Source organism: Ursus arctos, unplaced genomic scaffold (assembly GCF_023065955.2).
Source record: "Ursus arctos isolate Adak ecotype North America unplaced genomic scaffold, UrsArc2.0 scaffold_25, whole genome shotgun sequence".
NCBI lineage: Eukaryota > Metazoa > Chordata > Mammalia > Carnivora > Ursidae > Ursus > Ursus arctos.
The window spans coordinates 38961439-38975764 of NW_026622930.1; the positions used below are offsets into that span (position 1 = coordinate 38961439).

At 43.0% G+C, this 14326-nt stretch overlaps 1 protein-coding gene across 2 annotated transcripts in view; it reads left to right on the forward strand.

The window, feature by feature from the left end:
• Nucleotides 1–13448, forward strand: part of RTN1 (reticulon 1) — a 206098-nt gene extending 192650 nt beyond the window's left edge. Inside the window, exons 4-9 of one of the 2 annotated variants that reach the window (XM_026480409.4) lie at nucleotides 3419–3626; nucleotides 6298–6436; nucleotides 7866–7935; nucleotides 8449–8495; nucleotides 8581–8639; nucleotides 12553–13448. In XM_026480409.4, the coding sequence (XP_026336194.2) occupies nucleotides 3419–3626; nucleotides 6298–6436; nucleotides 7866–7935; nucleotides 8449–8495; nucleotides 8581–8639; nucleotides 12553–12595 (566 nt within the window). In that variant the 3' untranslated portion in view covers nucleotides 12596–13448. The remainder of the gene's footprint in view (nucleotides 1–3418; nucleotides 3627–6297; nucleotides 6437–7865; nucleotides 7936–8448; nucleotides 8496–8580; nucleotides 8640–12552) is intronic. The other variant, XM_026480410.4, reaches the window with a different exon arrangement.
• The last annotated feature ends 878 nt before the right edge of the window (nucleotides 13449–14326 follow it).

A 14326-nucleotide genomic window follows, 5' to 3' on the forward strand; every position in this document is an offset into this window, starting at 1 on the left:
GGCTTTTCTAGATGGGTACACCATTTTTAACAGGTGTTAAGCAGTTTAAGTGGGGGTTCACTTGGTAGTAGCAGATTTTATGTTTTCTATGCCTGAAAACTTCCTGCAGGATCTCCCATGTCCCTCACATCATCTCGGAGGTGGATAAGCCTACTTCAGCATTAAGGAGAGTCCCCTTTAGCACAAATCATGCTGTCTTATAATGTATTTGTTTCTAAATGCGTCTGCCATGTGAATCTGTGGGTATCATAAAACAGATTACAACTTAATTGTGTGTAGGGTTTCTTTTTTTAAACAATTCATTGATTTTGATATCCTTGGCACCTAGCACAAAGCCTGGCACTTAAAAAAAGTTCTTGCTCAAAAAACACTGACTACATGAACAAAATGGGGGAGAGGCAACATTGCAGATAATGGTGATGTTTTAGTCTTTCTATTCTCCACCCCCTCTCCCCCACATGAAACAGAATAAATGCTAGGAGGCTCCAGTTCCCCAGAGACCTCTAGCCCTGCTGGTCTGGACATAGCCTGGGCTTACTTCAGTTTGGTGCTGCAAATCCACTCAACCACGGGGAGCACTAAGCTTCTGTGGAGATCCTTTCTCCTCCCACTTCTATCACCTACCCTCAGAGGCCCAGGGGTTTCTTGTGTCATGTCTTCTAAAAGATCCCTCTTCTCCCCCTGAAAAGGATTATTACCTTGGTGCTCTGTTCTCAACAAACTCTTCTAAAACAAAAATCATTTGGCGAACTCATTTGTATTTTGTTGTTACTGACAAGCTAATCTTTAGTGCATTATCCCCTTCTGGGATCTTTCCAAAAAAAAAAAAAAAAAAGATAAAAAGGATTAGTCTAAAGGACTGAATTTCTAATAGTAGAATGTCAGTCAGTGTGACTGCTGTTTGGGGTGGGGAGAAGAGGGAGGCTTTAGAGCAACAGTGCTCTTCCTGTCCCCTGGAAACTTACTTGTAGAACCAGCCCCCACTCAAAAGACCAAAAAAAAAATCTTCGTTTCACACCAAAACATGCTTGTGATTCTGTCCTCTACTTCCTACGCAAAAGTGTTGTAAGAGAAAAAGAACAAATTTTTGCCAACAAAATGGCAGACTACTGCGAGCTTGTGCGTTAAGGTCACTGGTGGACCGGGTAGGTGAGGTGTAGGTGGGGATGGATGACAGGTCCGCTCAAAAGTAAATTCTCTCTCCAGCTTCAGATTGTTGAGGTATCCTCAGCCAGTTTTTAAAAGAAGCCCACCCCTTCAGTCCCTGATTTACTCTCCAGCCAGCCTGAGGGAAGACTGCTGCCAAGGGTTAGTACTTTGCTCTGCAACACTCCTCGTACCCCCTCTACAGCATCAGAGGGTTGTCACGGGCTATGTGGCCTTTTCAGTACGGTTCCTGTGCATGATGGGAGCAGCCCCCCGCTCTCTTCAACCTGGTCACCTTTGTTTTCCTCTGAGCAAATGACTGGATCTAATTCTATAAACCAGGTGCCTCCAGGTACACTGTACGTGAAGCTGGCAGTGTAAGCAACTGCCATTTTCATTCGGTTGTGAGACGGGAATTTCGTGTCTTTTCTTTCTGAAAATTTATTGACATAACATTCTATAAAGACCATTTGTTGCAACAACATGGATGGATCTTGAGGCCATTACGCTAAGTGAAAAAAGTTAGAGAAAGACAAGGTATGATCACGTTAATAGGTGGAATCTAAAAGAGCCAAACTCACAGAAACAGGAGAATGGTGGGGTGTTTTTTTTTTTTAAGATTTTATTTATTTTTGTGAGAGAGGAAGAACAAGTAGGGCATAGGGAGAGAGGAGCAGAGGGAGAGCAGACTTCCCACTGAGCAGGGAGCCCGAAGCGAGACTCGATCCCAGGACCTTGGGATCATTACCTGAGCTGAAGGCAGACGCTTAACCAACTGAGCCACCCAGGCGCCTACGAGAATGGTGATAACCAGCATTAGAGGGTGGGGGAACTGGGGAGATGCTGGTCAAAGGTTATAAACTTGCAACTAGGGGCACCTGGGTAGCGCAGTCGTTAAGCGTCTGCCTTCGGCTCAGAGCGTGATCCCAGCGTTCCAGAATCGAGTCCCACATCAGGCTCCTCCGCTGGGAGCCTGCTTCTTCCTCTCCCACTCCCCTGCTGTGTTCCCTCTCTCGCTGGCTGTCTCTCTGTCACATAAATAAATAAAATCTTAAAAAAAAAAAAACTTGCAACTAGAAGGCGAATAAATTCTGGAGACCTAATGCACAGCATCATGATTATGGCCAACAATACTGTATTATAAACTTCAAAGCTGCTAAGAGACTTGATCCTAAATGTTCTCACCAGGAAAGAAATGATAATTATGTGCTATGACAGAGGTGTTAGTTTAATGCTCTGATGACAATCATATTACAATATATGAATATATCCAATCAACATGTCATACACCTTAAACTTATACCATGTTAGATGTCAATTATATCATGATTTAAAAAAAAATTTGTGACTTGCCTAATTAGAGAATAAATTTGCATGCATTCTTTAGCAAGGCTTCTACGCCTGTTTCATAATCTGGTGGCAGGAATTTTGAAAATACTTACATTTTGTATCAAATTTGAAGCACCATGGCTTTGTTCTTTTGAACTTAATTTTTTGTTTCTAAGTGAAAGAGGGAAATAACTGAATGAGAAATGTGCTGTAGATTTTAAAGCTGTATTCCAGATTTTTAACTCACAAAAGGTGAGCAAAAAGATTATGCTGTACAAAATGGTTTAGTCCAAATGTCAGCTCCAGGGACTCATGAGACAGCTACAAACTTTTCAGTTCTGCTTGTTTGGGAGGCGGGCTATCTCTTTATTCAGAAACCTCCGACATTGGCTGGGTCTCTGGCCCCACGGCCGTGTTTCTGAAGGTACCGCTTCTTCAGAACCTCTGTTTCCATCATTGCTGCCCCTTCTCAGCAGCAGGGACGTGTGTATGACTGAGATGCACACACCTCTAGGCCACCACTGAGGCATGAAATTTGTCAGTAGGGCATCAGGATGCACGCAGTCAGTGCCATCCAGGGGGACAGGACAGGTACCCTGAGTCTTCTGTACTTTCCGTTCTGTTTCCAAGTCACTGATGGTGTAGCCCAGCGAGACACAGTCATAGAGGTGTCGGTGGCTGGAGATGCAACGGCCTGTTCTTCTCTGTGAATTTTTGAACCATCCTCAGGGATGGAAACGAGTCCTCCAAAGCAAAATACAGTGACAGTCAGTGCCCTGGCCAAAGCCCTAGGTCTACTCGCTCATGCTTGAGAACGCAAAGGCCAGGTGAGGACGTGCAGCGTCCACAGCTTTGCGGCGTGAGCCCCGCGGCAGCCCCCCAACAGTACTGCCAGTGTTAAGTGTGTGTGTGTGTGTGTGTGTGGGTTTTGTCTCCTCCGCAGCTATTGACTTGCTCTACTGGCGGGACATCAAGCAGACGGGCATCGTGTTCGGGAGCTTCCTGCTGCTGCTCTTCTCCCTGACCCAGTTCAGCGTGGTGAGCGTCGTGGCCTACCTGGCCCTGGCCGCGCTCTCGGCCACCATCAGCTTCCGCATCTACAAGTCTGTTTTACAAGCTGTGCAGAAAACCGACGAGGGCCACCCTTTCAAGTGAGTGTCCCAGCTGGACCAGCCCTTGCCCAGCCCCTCCTGGACCTCCTGCCCTCTGACTCTGCTTCAGCCCCTGGGCATTTGGGTGATGCATCTCAGGGAACAGACAGACCTCGCAGAGTCTCTTGAATGCCCTGACTTTTAATAGCTAATATTTCTGATTAATTTCTAAAACAAACTCAGTTATCCCTATTGTAACACTTATTGCTGTATTGACTTTTTATATTTTCATTACCACGAATAAATTAATATGTGTATTTAACATAAATTTACATATAATATTAATATTTTATATTTAATTATTACTAATAGTAATCATAATCCATCATATGTGTACAGTGTTTTATCATTTAAGGAGTGGTCAACAATGAATCCTTCCAGCCCTGTGAAGAAGGCAGGGCAGGGCACTCTCTATTTACAGGTGGGAAAACAAAGTCTAAGAAGTTAAGTGACTTGCCCAAAGTCACATGGCCAGTGACTAGCATAGAGTCAGGACTAGGGTGTTTGGATTTTTATTTCTATGGTCTCTGGAAGCTTACTACCAAAGGGCCAACTTTCTGAGGGGTGCAAGGTTCATGAATAGTCTTATAATGTACCCTTCTCTGCATTTTTGTACTGGGGAAGTCTGACTAGAATGAACATTGAGGAGGAAGGATTTTTTGTTTTGTTTCTTTTTTTAATTTTATTTAAATTCAATTAACATATAGTATATTGTTAGTTTCCTAGGTAGAGTTTAGTGATTCATCAGTTGTGAGGAGGAACTGTTTTTCAGGCAATATAGTAAGAGGATGAATGAAACGGGGCAGAGGGAGGTAATAGCTCCCCCGGCAGCTGCATGCCAACCCACTCCACCCCAGATTATCTCCTGACTCTGGCTCATGAGCCTGGGGCCTTTCAGCGCTGACTCTCAGAGTCACCCTCTCCCCGGTGCTGGCCCCAGAGTGAGGCTGCAGTACAGGTGGCCTCGGCCCCTGCAGCAGAGGGACAGTTCTGAGTCCTAGGTGAGCCTCGTAGATGCTGCGGCGGATGGCTTCTGGACCAGGATGCCTTCCTGGCTCACCCTCACCAGTCAGCTGAATGAAGGCCTTAGGGCACCATGCTCTCAAAAGGGGAAAAGATGCCTGTGTCGTGAGGACTTATTGACAGAAGGGGAAAAGGCTGCGTATCAGACCTCCCTTCCCAGCCTCTGGCTCCTGACCTCAATGTTAAACAGTTACACTCCAAGCCTTCTTGCCCATGGGATGTATTTGGCCTTCTAATGCAGTTCATGGGTCTTCCGGGCTATAGCTTGGCTGTCCAAGTTCCCACCCCGAAGGTGCGAGAAGCGGAGAAGTGGAGTGTCTTCATACCAGAGTTATATCATGCCTCCTTCAGTGGCCCCAGCCTGTGACCAGGGTGCCTGTCTTCAGTCCTGCTCTTCCCCAGCCTCTGCCCCCAGCCATTCAAGGAAGGCTAGTTTCTTTCACTTTCTTGGCCCCTAAGACCATTACGTTCAATTAGCCCAACTACTTTTTCTTCCTTTAGGAGACAAATTTAAAATAAAAAACTTCCTTTGGTTGAGTTGTTTTTAATCAGTAAAAGGAATATCTGACTCAGAGTACATTTTGGATCAAAACTTACTATCTGGGGGCGCCAGATAGACTGGGTGGTGCAGTCGTTAAGCTCAGGACGTGATCCGAGCGTTCTGGGATCGAGCCCCACATCAGGCTCCTCTGCTGGGAGCCTGCTTCTTCCTCTCCCACTCCCCCTGCTGTGTTTTCTCTCTCGCTGGCTGTCTCTGTCAAATAAATAAATAAAATCTTTAAAAAACAAAACAAAACAAAAAAAACTTACTATCCGGACAAATCATCATTTTTCTATTTTTTTCTAAAGAGTAGAAAAGCCATAAGGTTTTAGTGTAAACTCTCTAAAATTCAAACCAAATGCTACTTTACTTTTTTTCATCTCAATTCACAGAGTTAGGTAAGCCCTGTAAGAACTCTAGAAATATCCTCTAGGTAGACAACATGGTTCTGTCTTAGAATAGAGAGAGGGAAGGAGGAAGGGAGGATGGGCCCTCTGTGGGGAGCTTCGCCAAACAGGACGATGGACTTTTTGAGGAGCCTGGTTTATCTACCCATAATCACATGTCATCATTTGAAAAACTAAAAAATGTAGTCACTAAAAATATTGCTCTTAGTAGAAACAGTGAGCTTTTGAATATGGCCCAGGTCCCTTGAGTGTTCAGAACTCTCTGCATAAAACCTGGAAGTATTTTCCAGAATTTAATTATGAAATATTAAAGTTTTGATAATGAACAATAATTGGCAGCTAGGATTTTCAGATACCTCAATTATTTAAAAAGATCGCCCCTCTCCCTGCAGCCAACAGGAAACGAGGACTTTCATAGCTACCTAGTGGGCCAGGGATGTCTGGAGAATGAGCGGATTTGGGGCTGACTTCCCTCGGCTTCCCGCCAGTTGCTCTGAACTGTCAGCGCCCACTGTCCCGCGGTCTCGGGGCCACAGAAATAGTCACAGTGCACCGCTAACAGCCGCGATTCCCAGGTTCCCCAGGCAGTGGCGGTGGGTGTGTGTGGTACCCTGCAGCCCCCAGAGGGGAGCCGGCTGTCCTCAGAGCTGTTCCGAGCTTGCATCTGAGGGAGCTCTCTGTGGGGATGGTGTGTTGACAGGACCTACCTGGAGCTCGAGATCACCCTCTCTCAGGAGCAGATGCAGAAGTACACGGACTGCCTGCAGTTCTACGTGAATAACACGCTCAAGGAGCTGAGGCGACTCTTCCTCGTCCAGGACCTGGTGGACTCCCTAAAAGTACGATTGCTTACGCCGTTCACTCGACAGTCTCGAGTGTCATTTTCCCTAAGGGTATCCTGTAAACCACCACAAACTAGACAGTAAGAAGCAAGTGCTGATTACACTCTAGAGCGAGAAAACCTGCAGCTGTGCAGTCCCGTGGAGCTCAGCCAGCCCCAGCCCCACATCTTACACATGCCAAAACTACGGCCCAGAGAGGTTAAGACACTTGCCCGAGGTTGCCCAGTGAGTCACTGGCAGAGCCGGGATCCAACGGAGGGTCACACAGCTTCTAATTCTGAACTTTTTACGACACACCAGGTTGTCCGTCCTTACCACTTTCAATTCCTTGGCCGATTTCCTAAAATTAATGTTTTAAAAAATCTCATTTGGGGAATGTGAAAAATGTCTATGCTTTTTTCATTGAAAGAAACTCTGGACTCTGCTAATGGTGAGACGTGCAAGTGTCCTTACGTAGTGGGGGCTGTGAGAGCCTGTGAGGCAGAGGACCTCAGGCACCCGGGTGTTCCTCCTGGCACTCTCACTGAACTTACCAGGTGCTTTGAACACGCTGCTTTTCCCACCCTGCAGTGTATGTATAAACCAGAAGTCAGTGAGTCAGGCTGCAGCAGGGCCTGGGCGAGGTTGTTACGGTTCCCCATGCTCCCAGAGCTCTTCGTACATGCGGGGCAGGGGTCTTATAGCAGGGGCTGCCCAGCAGCTGTTGGAGGAAAGGCAGAAGGGAAAGTGAGTAACGTGCCCTGGACCCTCGAGACACTTTCCTGGAATAACATCCTTCCAAGTGATGAGTAGAGAGAGGTATCGGGGGAGATTGTAATTACTTACCCTAGGGCTTTTCAGTGATGTTTCTATTTGTATGTGTGATGTAAAAATAATGGGCCGGAACAGAGGTCAGCAGTCCTTATTTGTTAAGGGCCGTATAGTAAGTACTCCAGGCTTTGCATGCCTAAATCTGTCCCAGCTACTCAGCTTTGCCGTCACAGCAGGAAAGCAGCCTAACCCAATGCATAAAGGAATGACTGTGGCTGTGAGCCAATAAAACTTTATTTATGAACACTGAAAATTGCATTTCATATCATTTTTACATATCACAAAATGTTATTCTTGCTTTGATTTTATTCAACCATTTAAAAATATAAAATTCATTCTTAACTCATGGGCCCATAAAAAACAGGCCAGTTTGCTGACCCTTGTCTTATTATTTCATTGAGTCCTTCGAATCTTATAACAAAGAGATCCAAAGGGTTCTGAGAGAAGTGAAGACTAGATCCTCTTTCAGTAATTCTGGGATGAGCTTTAAATGCTTACATTTCCTATTGAAACCATGATGGATTTCCCCCAGTTTTAATCCAAAAAAGTCACTGAAATAAAACTCTCATCTGTCACAAATGGTTTTAAGAGCTCTGATAATCTTTTCGTTCTTCAGTTTGCGGTCCTGATGTGGCTCCTGACTTACGTGGGCGCTCTCTTCAACGGGCTGACCCTGCTGCTCATGGGTAAGGACAGAAGAGCATGTCATGTTTTCCTTCACCTGCTCCATGAGCATAGACTTCCTAGGCCGTTAGCTGTGAGCTGGTTGTCATAGATTCCTAGGAACAAACGCCACGTGGTGCAGGGCGTTTCCTGACCATCATCGTTCAGTTAGAGGGTATAATATTTATTAATACTGAATTTCTTAGACTGAAGTGTTTTTTTTTCTCTTCAAGCACGACTAGTTTCATTTGGTTCCCAATCAATACCTGTTTGCAACAGGCGGTTATGGACAGAAATTCATTTTCATCGTGGGAGGCTACGGTCCATCCTCATTCCAGGAATAATGGCTTAATATTTATAAAAGGCTTGGTGCCCCCTTTATTTTCCTTATGGACTGCCCTGCCGTCTTTTAGCTAAAATGCTAGCTGCTATAAAATAATGCTCTAACATCACATAATTATATACAAATGTATCTAAAAGCTTCTCCTCACTGATAACCCTCAGAATTTTAATACTGTATTTGTTTTTCATCCCAGCTGTGGTTTCAATGTTTACTCTACCTGTAGTGTATGTTAAGCACCAGGTAAGTCCTGTGTGATGTCAAATATTCACCTTAAATTTTGACCTTGTGACCTTTGGGTGTGCTCATGATTTCTTCCTCTTCGTAGGCACAGATTGACCAATATCTGGGACTTGTGAGGACTCACATAAACGCTGTTGTGGCAAAGTAAGTTACATTGTACAATTCTGAAAAAGGAGAGACTGCCTTAGGCAGGCTTTGTGGGGATTAGAGGGGAGTGATGAAGGGATAATAAAATAGTAAGTTAATTTATGATCACTCACTTATTCATGTCATGTATTCACACCTTTCCCAATCATATTACTTCAGAAAATAAGTATACATTTTAAAACTCTCAATTAAATAAAGCTTTCAGTGGTTTACTTCAGGTATCATGATGAATGAGTTTTAATGAGTGAATGGCATTAAGCTCTATCTGGGGACTGGCTTATGTCCAAGAACAAGGTGGGTTGGAGGAAAGAAGGAAGCTTGATTCAGAAAACTAAAATTAATTTATAACAGTTTAACTGAAATAAAAACAATCAAGTTAACAAACATTTTCAACAATAAATACCACTAATTTTATAAGCCACTGAAATTGTTTATAAAACTTGAGGAATTTTAAATATCTGTAACAGGTGTTATGTTTTCTAGTACATCATTTTGACTCAACAAGTGTGTATATTTATTTGCTTATTTAATTAACACCATTGCTTTTTAAACCTGAGTCTTGTATATTATTCAGTTGTAAGTAGCCACAGCTAAATGGACATTAATCTTCCATAACTCTTAAATTAATGTTTGTAAATATATCTCCATCTAAAATGATAGTTTTTGTGTTGTCATTTTATTTTTTTTAACTTTCCTTTTTTTTTAAAGATTTTATTTATTTGAGAGAGAGAGTGAGAGAGAGAGCACAAGCTGGGGGACAGAGGGCGAGGGAGAAGCAGCGTGGTGTCCCACTGAGCAGGGAGCCCAATGCGGGGCTTGATCTCAGGACCCTGGGATCATGACCTGAGCCGAAAGCAAAGGCTGGTGCTTAACGGACTGAGCCACTCAGGCGCCCCATATGTTGTCATTTTATTAATGATTTTGTTTTCATCAAAAGCTGATCTAGGCTCCCACTGGAAATACATGCCATAAAAGGGCTAGACTTTTTTGACACAAACTCCCTCTCATAATCTTAGAATCACATGGCTGGACGTAGGTGGTGATCAGAATTAAAGGGAAATATTTTAGATGGCCGAAGATATATAAAACAAAACAAACAAAACAACTACTTTATTATTTATTTTTTTTTTCAAATGATTTTTTATTATATTATGTTAGTCACCATACAGTACATCCCCGGTTTCCGATGTAAAGTTCGATGATTCATTAGTTGCATATAACACCCGGTGCACCACGCAATACATGCCCTCCTTACTACCCATCACCGGTCTATCCCATTGCCCCATCCCCCTCCCCTCTGAGGCCCTCAGTTTGTTTTCAGAGTCCATAGACAAAACAACCACTTTAAAGTTCTTCTGCTATTTGATTTGCATATCATCCGTTATGGTTCTTTCCTGCAGTATATGAAGAATTTTGGTTTTTACTGTGTACTCTTCATATTCTTCCTCTTAAATTCATGGTGAGCTTGGATCTGGATCAGATCTACAGCACATTTCAGAATGCCTGAAATTATCACCTGGGACCCAAATGCAACTAATATCTGATGAAAATCAACAGATTGAAGCCAAAGTAGTCATTGTTTTGTATTAAGAAATGGCAGCTTGGTATAGTATGACGGTTGGTGGCACCAGAACCTGGGGAAGCTGGTAAAGACCCCAGTTCCCAGATTCTTAAGACAGACCTATAGAATTAGAATTGCTAGGGTTGGGAACCTAGAATCTATACTTTAATGAACTCCCCAGGTGACTTTTTGGCAATTAGAGCTGTGTTTTAGGGAACTATAGCAACACCAGAACACGAGCTTAGAAACTAGAAGATAGAAATTCTAGTCCTAAGTTGTCCAATACTTAGTTTGGGGATCTTGCGCAAATCACATCTATTAATTTTTTATTTCATTGACTGGTCGGTTGGTTCCAAAAAGAGCCATACCCGTGATGTCCCAGGTACTGCATGCAACGGGCACGGAAGGTATAAAGATGAAAGAGATGGTCCCCACCCTAGTGCAGCTCTCAGGCTCTCAGTGCAGACAAAACTGTAAAGAAAGAAGTATAAGACAGTGTAAGAACTGCAGTGAAATTGTATAAAATGTGAAGGACAGAGAGAGAAGGAAATAAGTGTGTTCCTACCTGGAGGGATAATGGAAATGACACTAAACCCTCACAGAAATGAAGGCCTTTGTCTTAGCCACAGACTGGGTGGCTTACAAGCAACACCAATTTATTTCTCCCAGTTCTAGAGGCCGGAGGTCGAAGATCAGAGTGCCCGCATGGTCAGGCTCTGGTCGGGGCCTTCATCCAGCTTACAGACTTCTCGCTGTGTCCTCACATGGTAGAAGTGGAAGGGCGCTCTCTGGGGTCTCTGTTAGGGACATTAATCCTATTCATGAAGGCTCCACTCTCATGACCTAATCACCTCCGGAAGGCCTCACCTAATACCAACGCATTGGGGGCTAAGTTTCAACATATGAATTTGGGATGGGAGGACACAAACATTCCACCTATAGCATCCCTGAAGGATGAGGGAACATTCGCCAGGTGGGTGGTAAGGGGAAAGACATTGCAGGAGAAAGAAATAATGTAAGTAGAGGCAGAAGCATGAAAATGTAGGTCATGTAGGAAACAATGAGTCAACCAGTGTGTCTAAAGCTTAAATGAGAAGAAAGATCAACTGGAAAGAGTCTAGAAAGAGATGCTGAGGTCAAGTGTTGAATGCTCTAAGGAGTGACTCTGCCCCAATGGGAAATGGCCAGCGCCTGCTGTTTTTATGCCGGGGTGATGTAATCAGAGCTGGGTTTTGCACAGATCACAATGACAATCTAATGGGAGGAGAGTTGCACCGGAGAGTGGAGATGTGGCGATCAGATTGGCTAAGAAGTGATCACAATTCACAGAAAGTGATAGGGGTCTAGGCCTGTTAAAATGGAGAGAAAGGAGAGAAGACAGAGAACGTACAGTGTATGAACATGCATTATACATGTGTGTATAATTTATTTATTTATTATAATTTATTTATTTTTTAACAATTGCATTAGTTAAAATTGGCAATCAGGGCTGTGAAAAGGAAAAGAAGGAAAACATTACCCATGAGAACTACCATGGTTTCTGTAATTGAGCTTTATTCAGACTTGGCTCTGAGCTTCTTGGTAGCTAGAGCAAGAAGAGAAACTAGGCAAGTTACATAGCTCTTGTTATCAGAAAGAAGGGAACAGAAGTTCTTCAAGAGAACCTGTTTTGCCTGACACTAAATTTTGAAGGAAATTTCTTGGGGGCTCTTACCTCTAAGGCTCCTTCACCTCTGAAATTCTGACTCCACGTTAGAATAAGTCCCAGCACAGGAACTCACATCATTTTAGTGAAACACTTAAGAACAGGATCTTCAGAATCAGGCTAGTTTGAGTCCAATTCTGGCATTCTCAGCTATACGAGTTCATCTGTGAACCTGTGTCCTTATCTGCACACTGGGAATGTTAATACTTAACTCTTAAGGTTGTTGGGGATTAAATGAGATAATGTCTGTAAAGTACTCTGACTTGGACAGAAGACACAATAAATAGTAGACACTATCATCCTCATCCTCATCATCGTGCTATTACTGCCTAGAGATCGGACGAAGAGGAGTGTGGAGGTCCCAGACCGGGTCAGGAAGACCTCAGTGCCACTACCTTCTCTAAGCAGAGGACATGGATGGAACCTGTCCCGGTCACTTCTGGGTCTCAGTTTGATGCACAGAAACGTGTCTCTACTGCTGCATAGAAATATGTTCTCAGACACTCATACTTTGCTATCATATTTTTTGGAATATTAAGCTATTTGGTCAGCTAGCTAGTTTAAGCAAGAACGCGTAATGAAGTCACAGAATGATTTCATTGATGACACTTGTGACTGACCATTTTTTGATATTGTCTTTTTAGGATTCAGGCTAAAATCCCAGGCGCTAAAAGGCATGCTGAGTAAATCGATTTCCCACTGGGGACTGGACACGAACCAGAATGTCTGGAGTGGTAACAGCTCTGTTCTTACATGTTACTGCAAATTGATTGTTTCTCCCCCCAATACCATCATCTTAGAGACAAACTTTCAACAGCTGTTCTCACGCTGTTCCTGTACTCTTAGGATATTTGAGTCACTTGTGTCAAGCACTAAAGTATAGAGAAAAGTGTATTAGATGTGGTTTTAATTTTGTGTTGCTAAAAAAAAAAGTGCATGATGGTGAGAGCCCAACTTATTTTTCTTCTTCGGTGTTCTCCTCCTCTCTGCAATGCTTCTGTAGCTTCTAATGTCCCCTGTGGCTAGGCCTTTCCCGCCGAGTGCCCCGATGCAGTAGTGGAAACCGCTTATATGTCCTTGGGTTGCTGGTTGGATTCATCTTTAATAACAATATATAGAATTGTAGACTAGTGTTTTTCCAACACACAACATAAAAATAAAAACAGTCGACCATACTTCTGGTAATCAGTTTTGTATAACTTAAAATAATTAAATAAATGAATAACCCCCCCCCCAAAAAAAAAACATGCAGTACTTTTGTTGTGTGGGACTGACAGGCTGATTTACATGTATGGTAAAAAGTACCAGCATGTTAACTTTATTACAATTTGTATTACTTTCTCTGTAGTTCCTAATGGACCTAATTATGGACTCTGGATATTTGCACTTATGTACTTGATACTGAATGCATAAATAAATGTTACTAAATGTAAAACCTTCTCCCTCTCTTCTTGTGCTATGACCAGAAAATGCAAAATTTCTAAGAGACAGAGTCTTCCGAGGGCAGTCTGGGAAGACCGAGACCAAGAGCTCACTCTGCTCCTGTCTCCAGGACCATAGGGTCCAACCCCAACTTGGTATATGTTCCCTTAGGTTATTGATGGAAGTCATGGAAAAGGAGTAAAACTGGGAAGCATGCTTCATGTTGTACTCTGCAGGGTTGATGCAGATATTTTAAGTCATTTTTTAAAAACTTGCAAGTGATATAAATCCTTCTATAAACTTCTTTTTTAATTTTCTAAATATTTTATTTATTTTTTTGTTATTTTTTTAAATTAACATATAATGTATTATTTGTTTCAGGGGTACAGGTCTGTGATTCATCAGTCTTACACAACGCCCAGTGCTCACCACAACACATACCCTCCCCAATGTCCATCACCCAGCCACCTCGTCCACCCCCCAGCAACCCTCAGTTTGTTTCCTAAGATTAAGAGTCTCTTATGCTTTGTCTCCCTCTCTGATTTCACCTTGTTTCATTTTTTCCTCTCTTCCCCTTTGATCCTCTGCCTTGTTTCTCAAATTCCACATATCAGTGAGATATGATAATTGTCTTTCTCTGATTGATTTATTTCTCTTAGCATAATACCCTCTAGTTCCATCCGCATCATTGCAAATGGCAAGATTTCATTTTTGATGGCTGTGTAATATTCCACTGTGTATATATACCACATCTTCTTTATCCATTTATCTGTTGATGGACATCTGGGCTCTTTCCATAGTTTGGCTATTGTGGGCATTGCTGCTATAAACTTCTTACAATAATATGCAACAATTTATATGCTATGAAGTCAATCTTTTGGTAATTATTTCCTGAGCACCTACTGTGTGCCAAGCACTGAGAATAGGGCTGGGAATAAGAGAGAGGACACTTCCTGCCATCACCAAGACAGATCTTCTAAGGATTGCTTGCTGCTT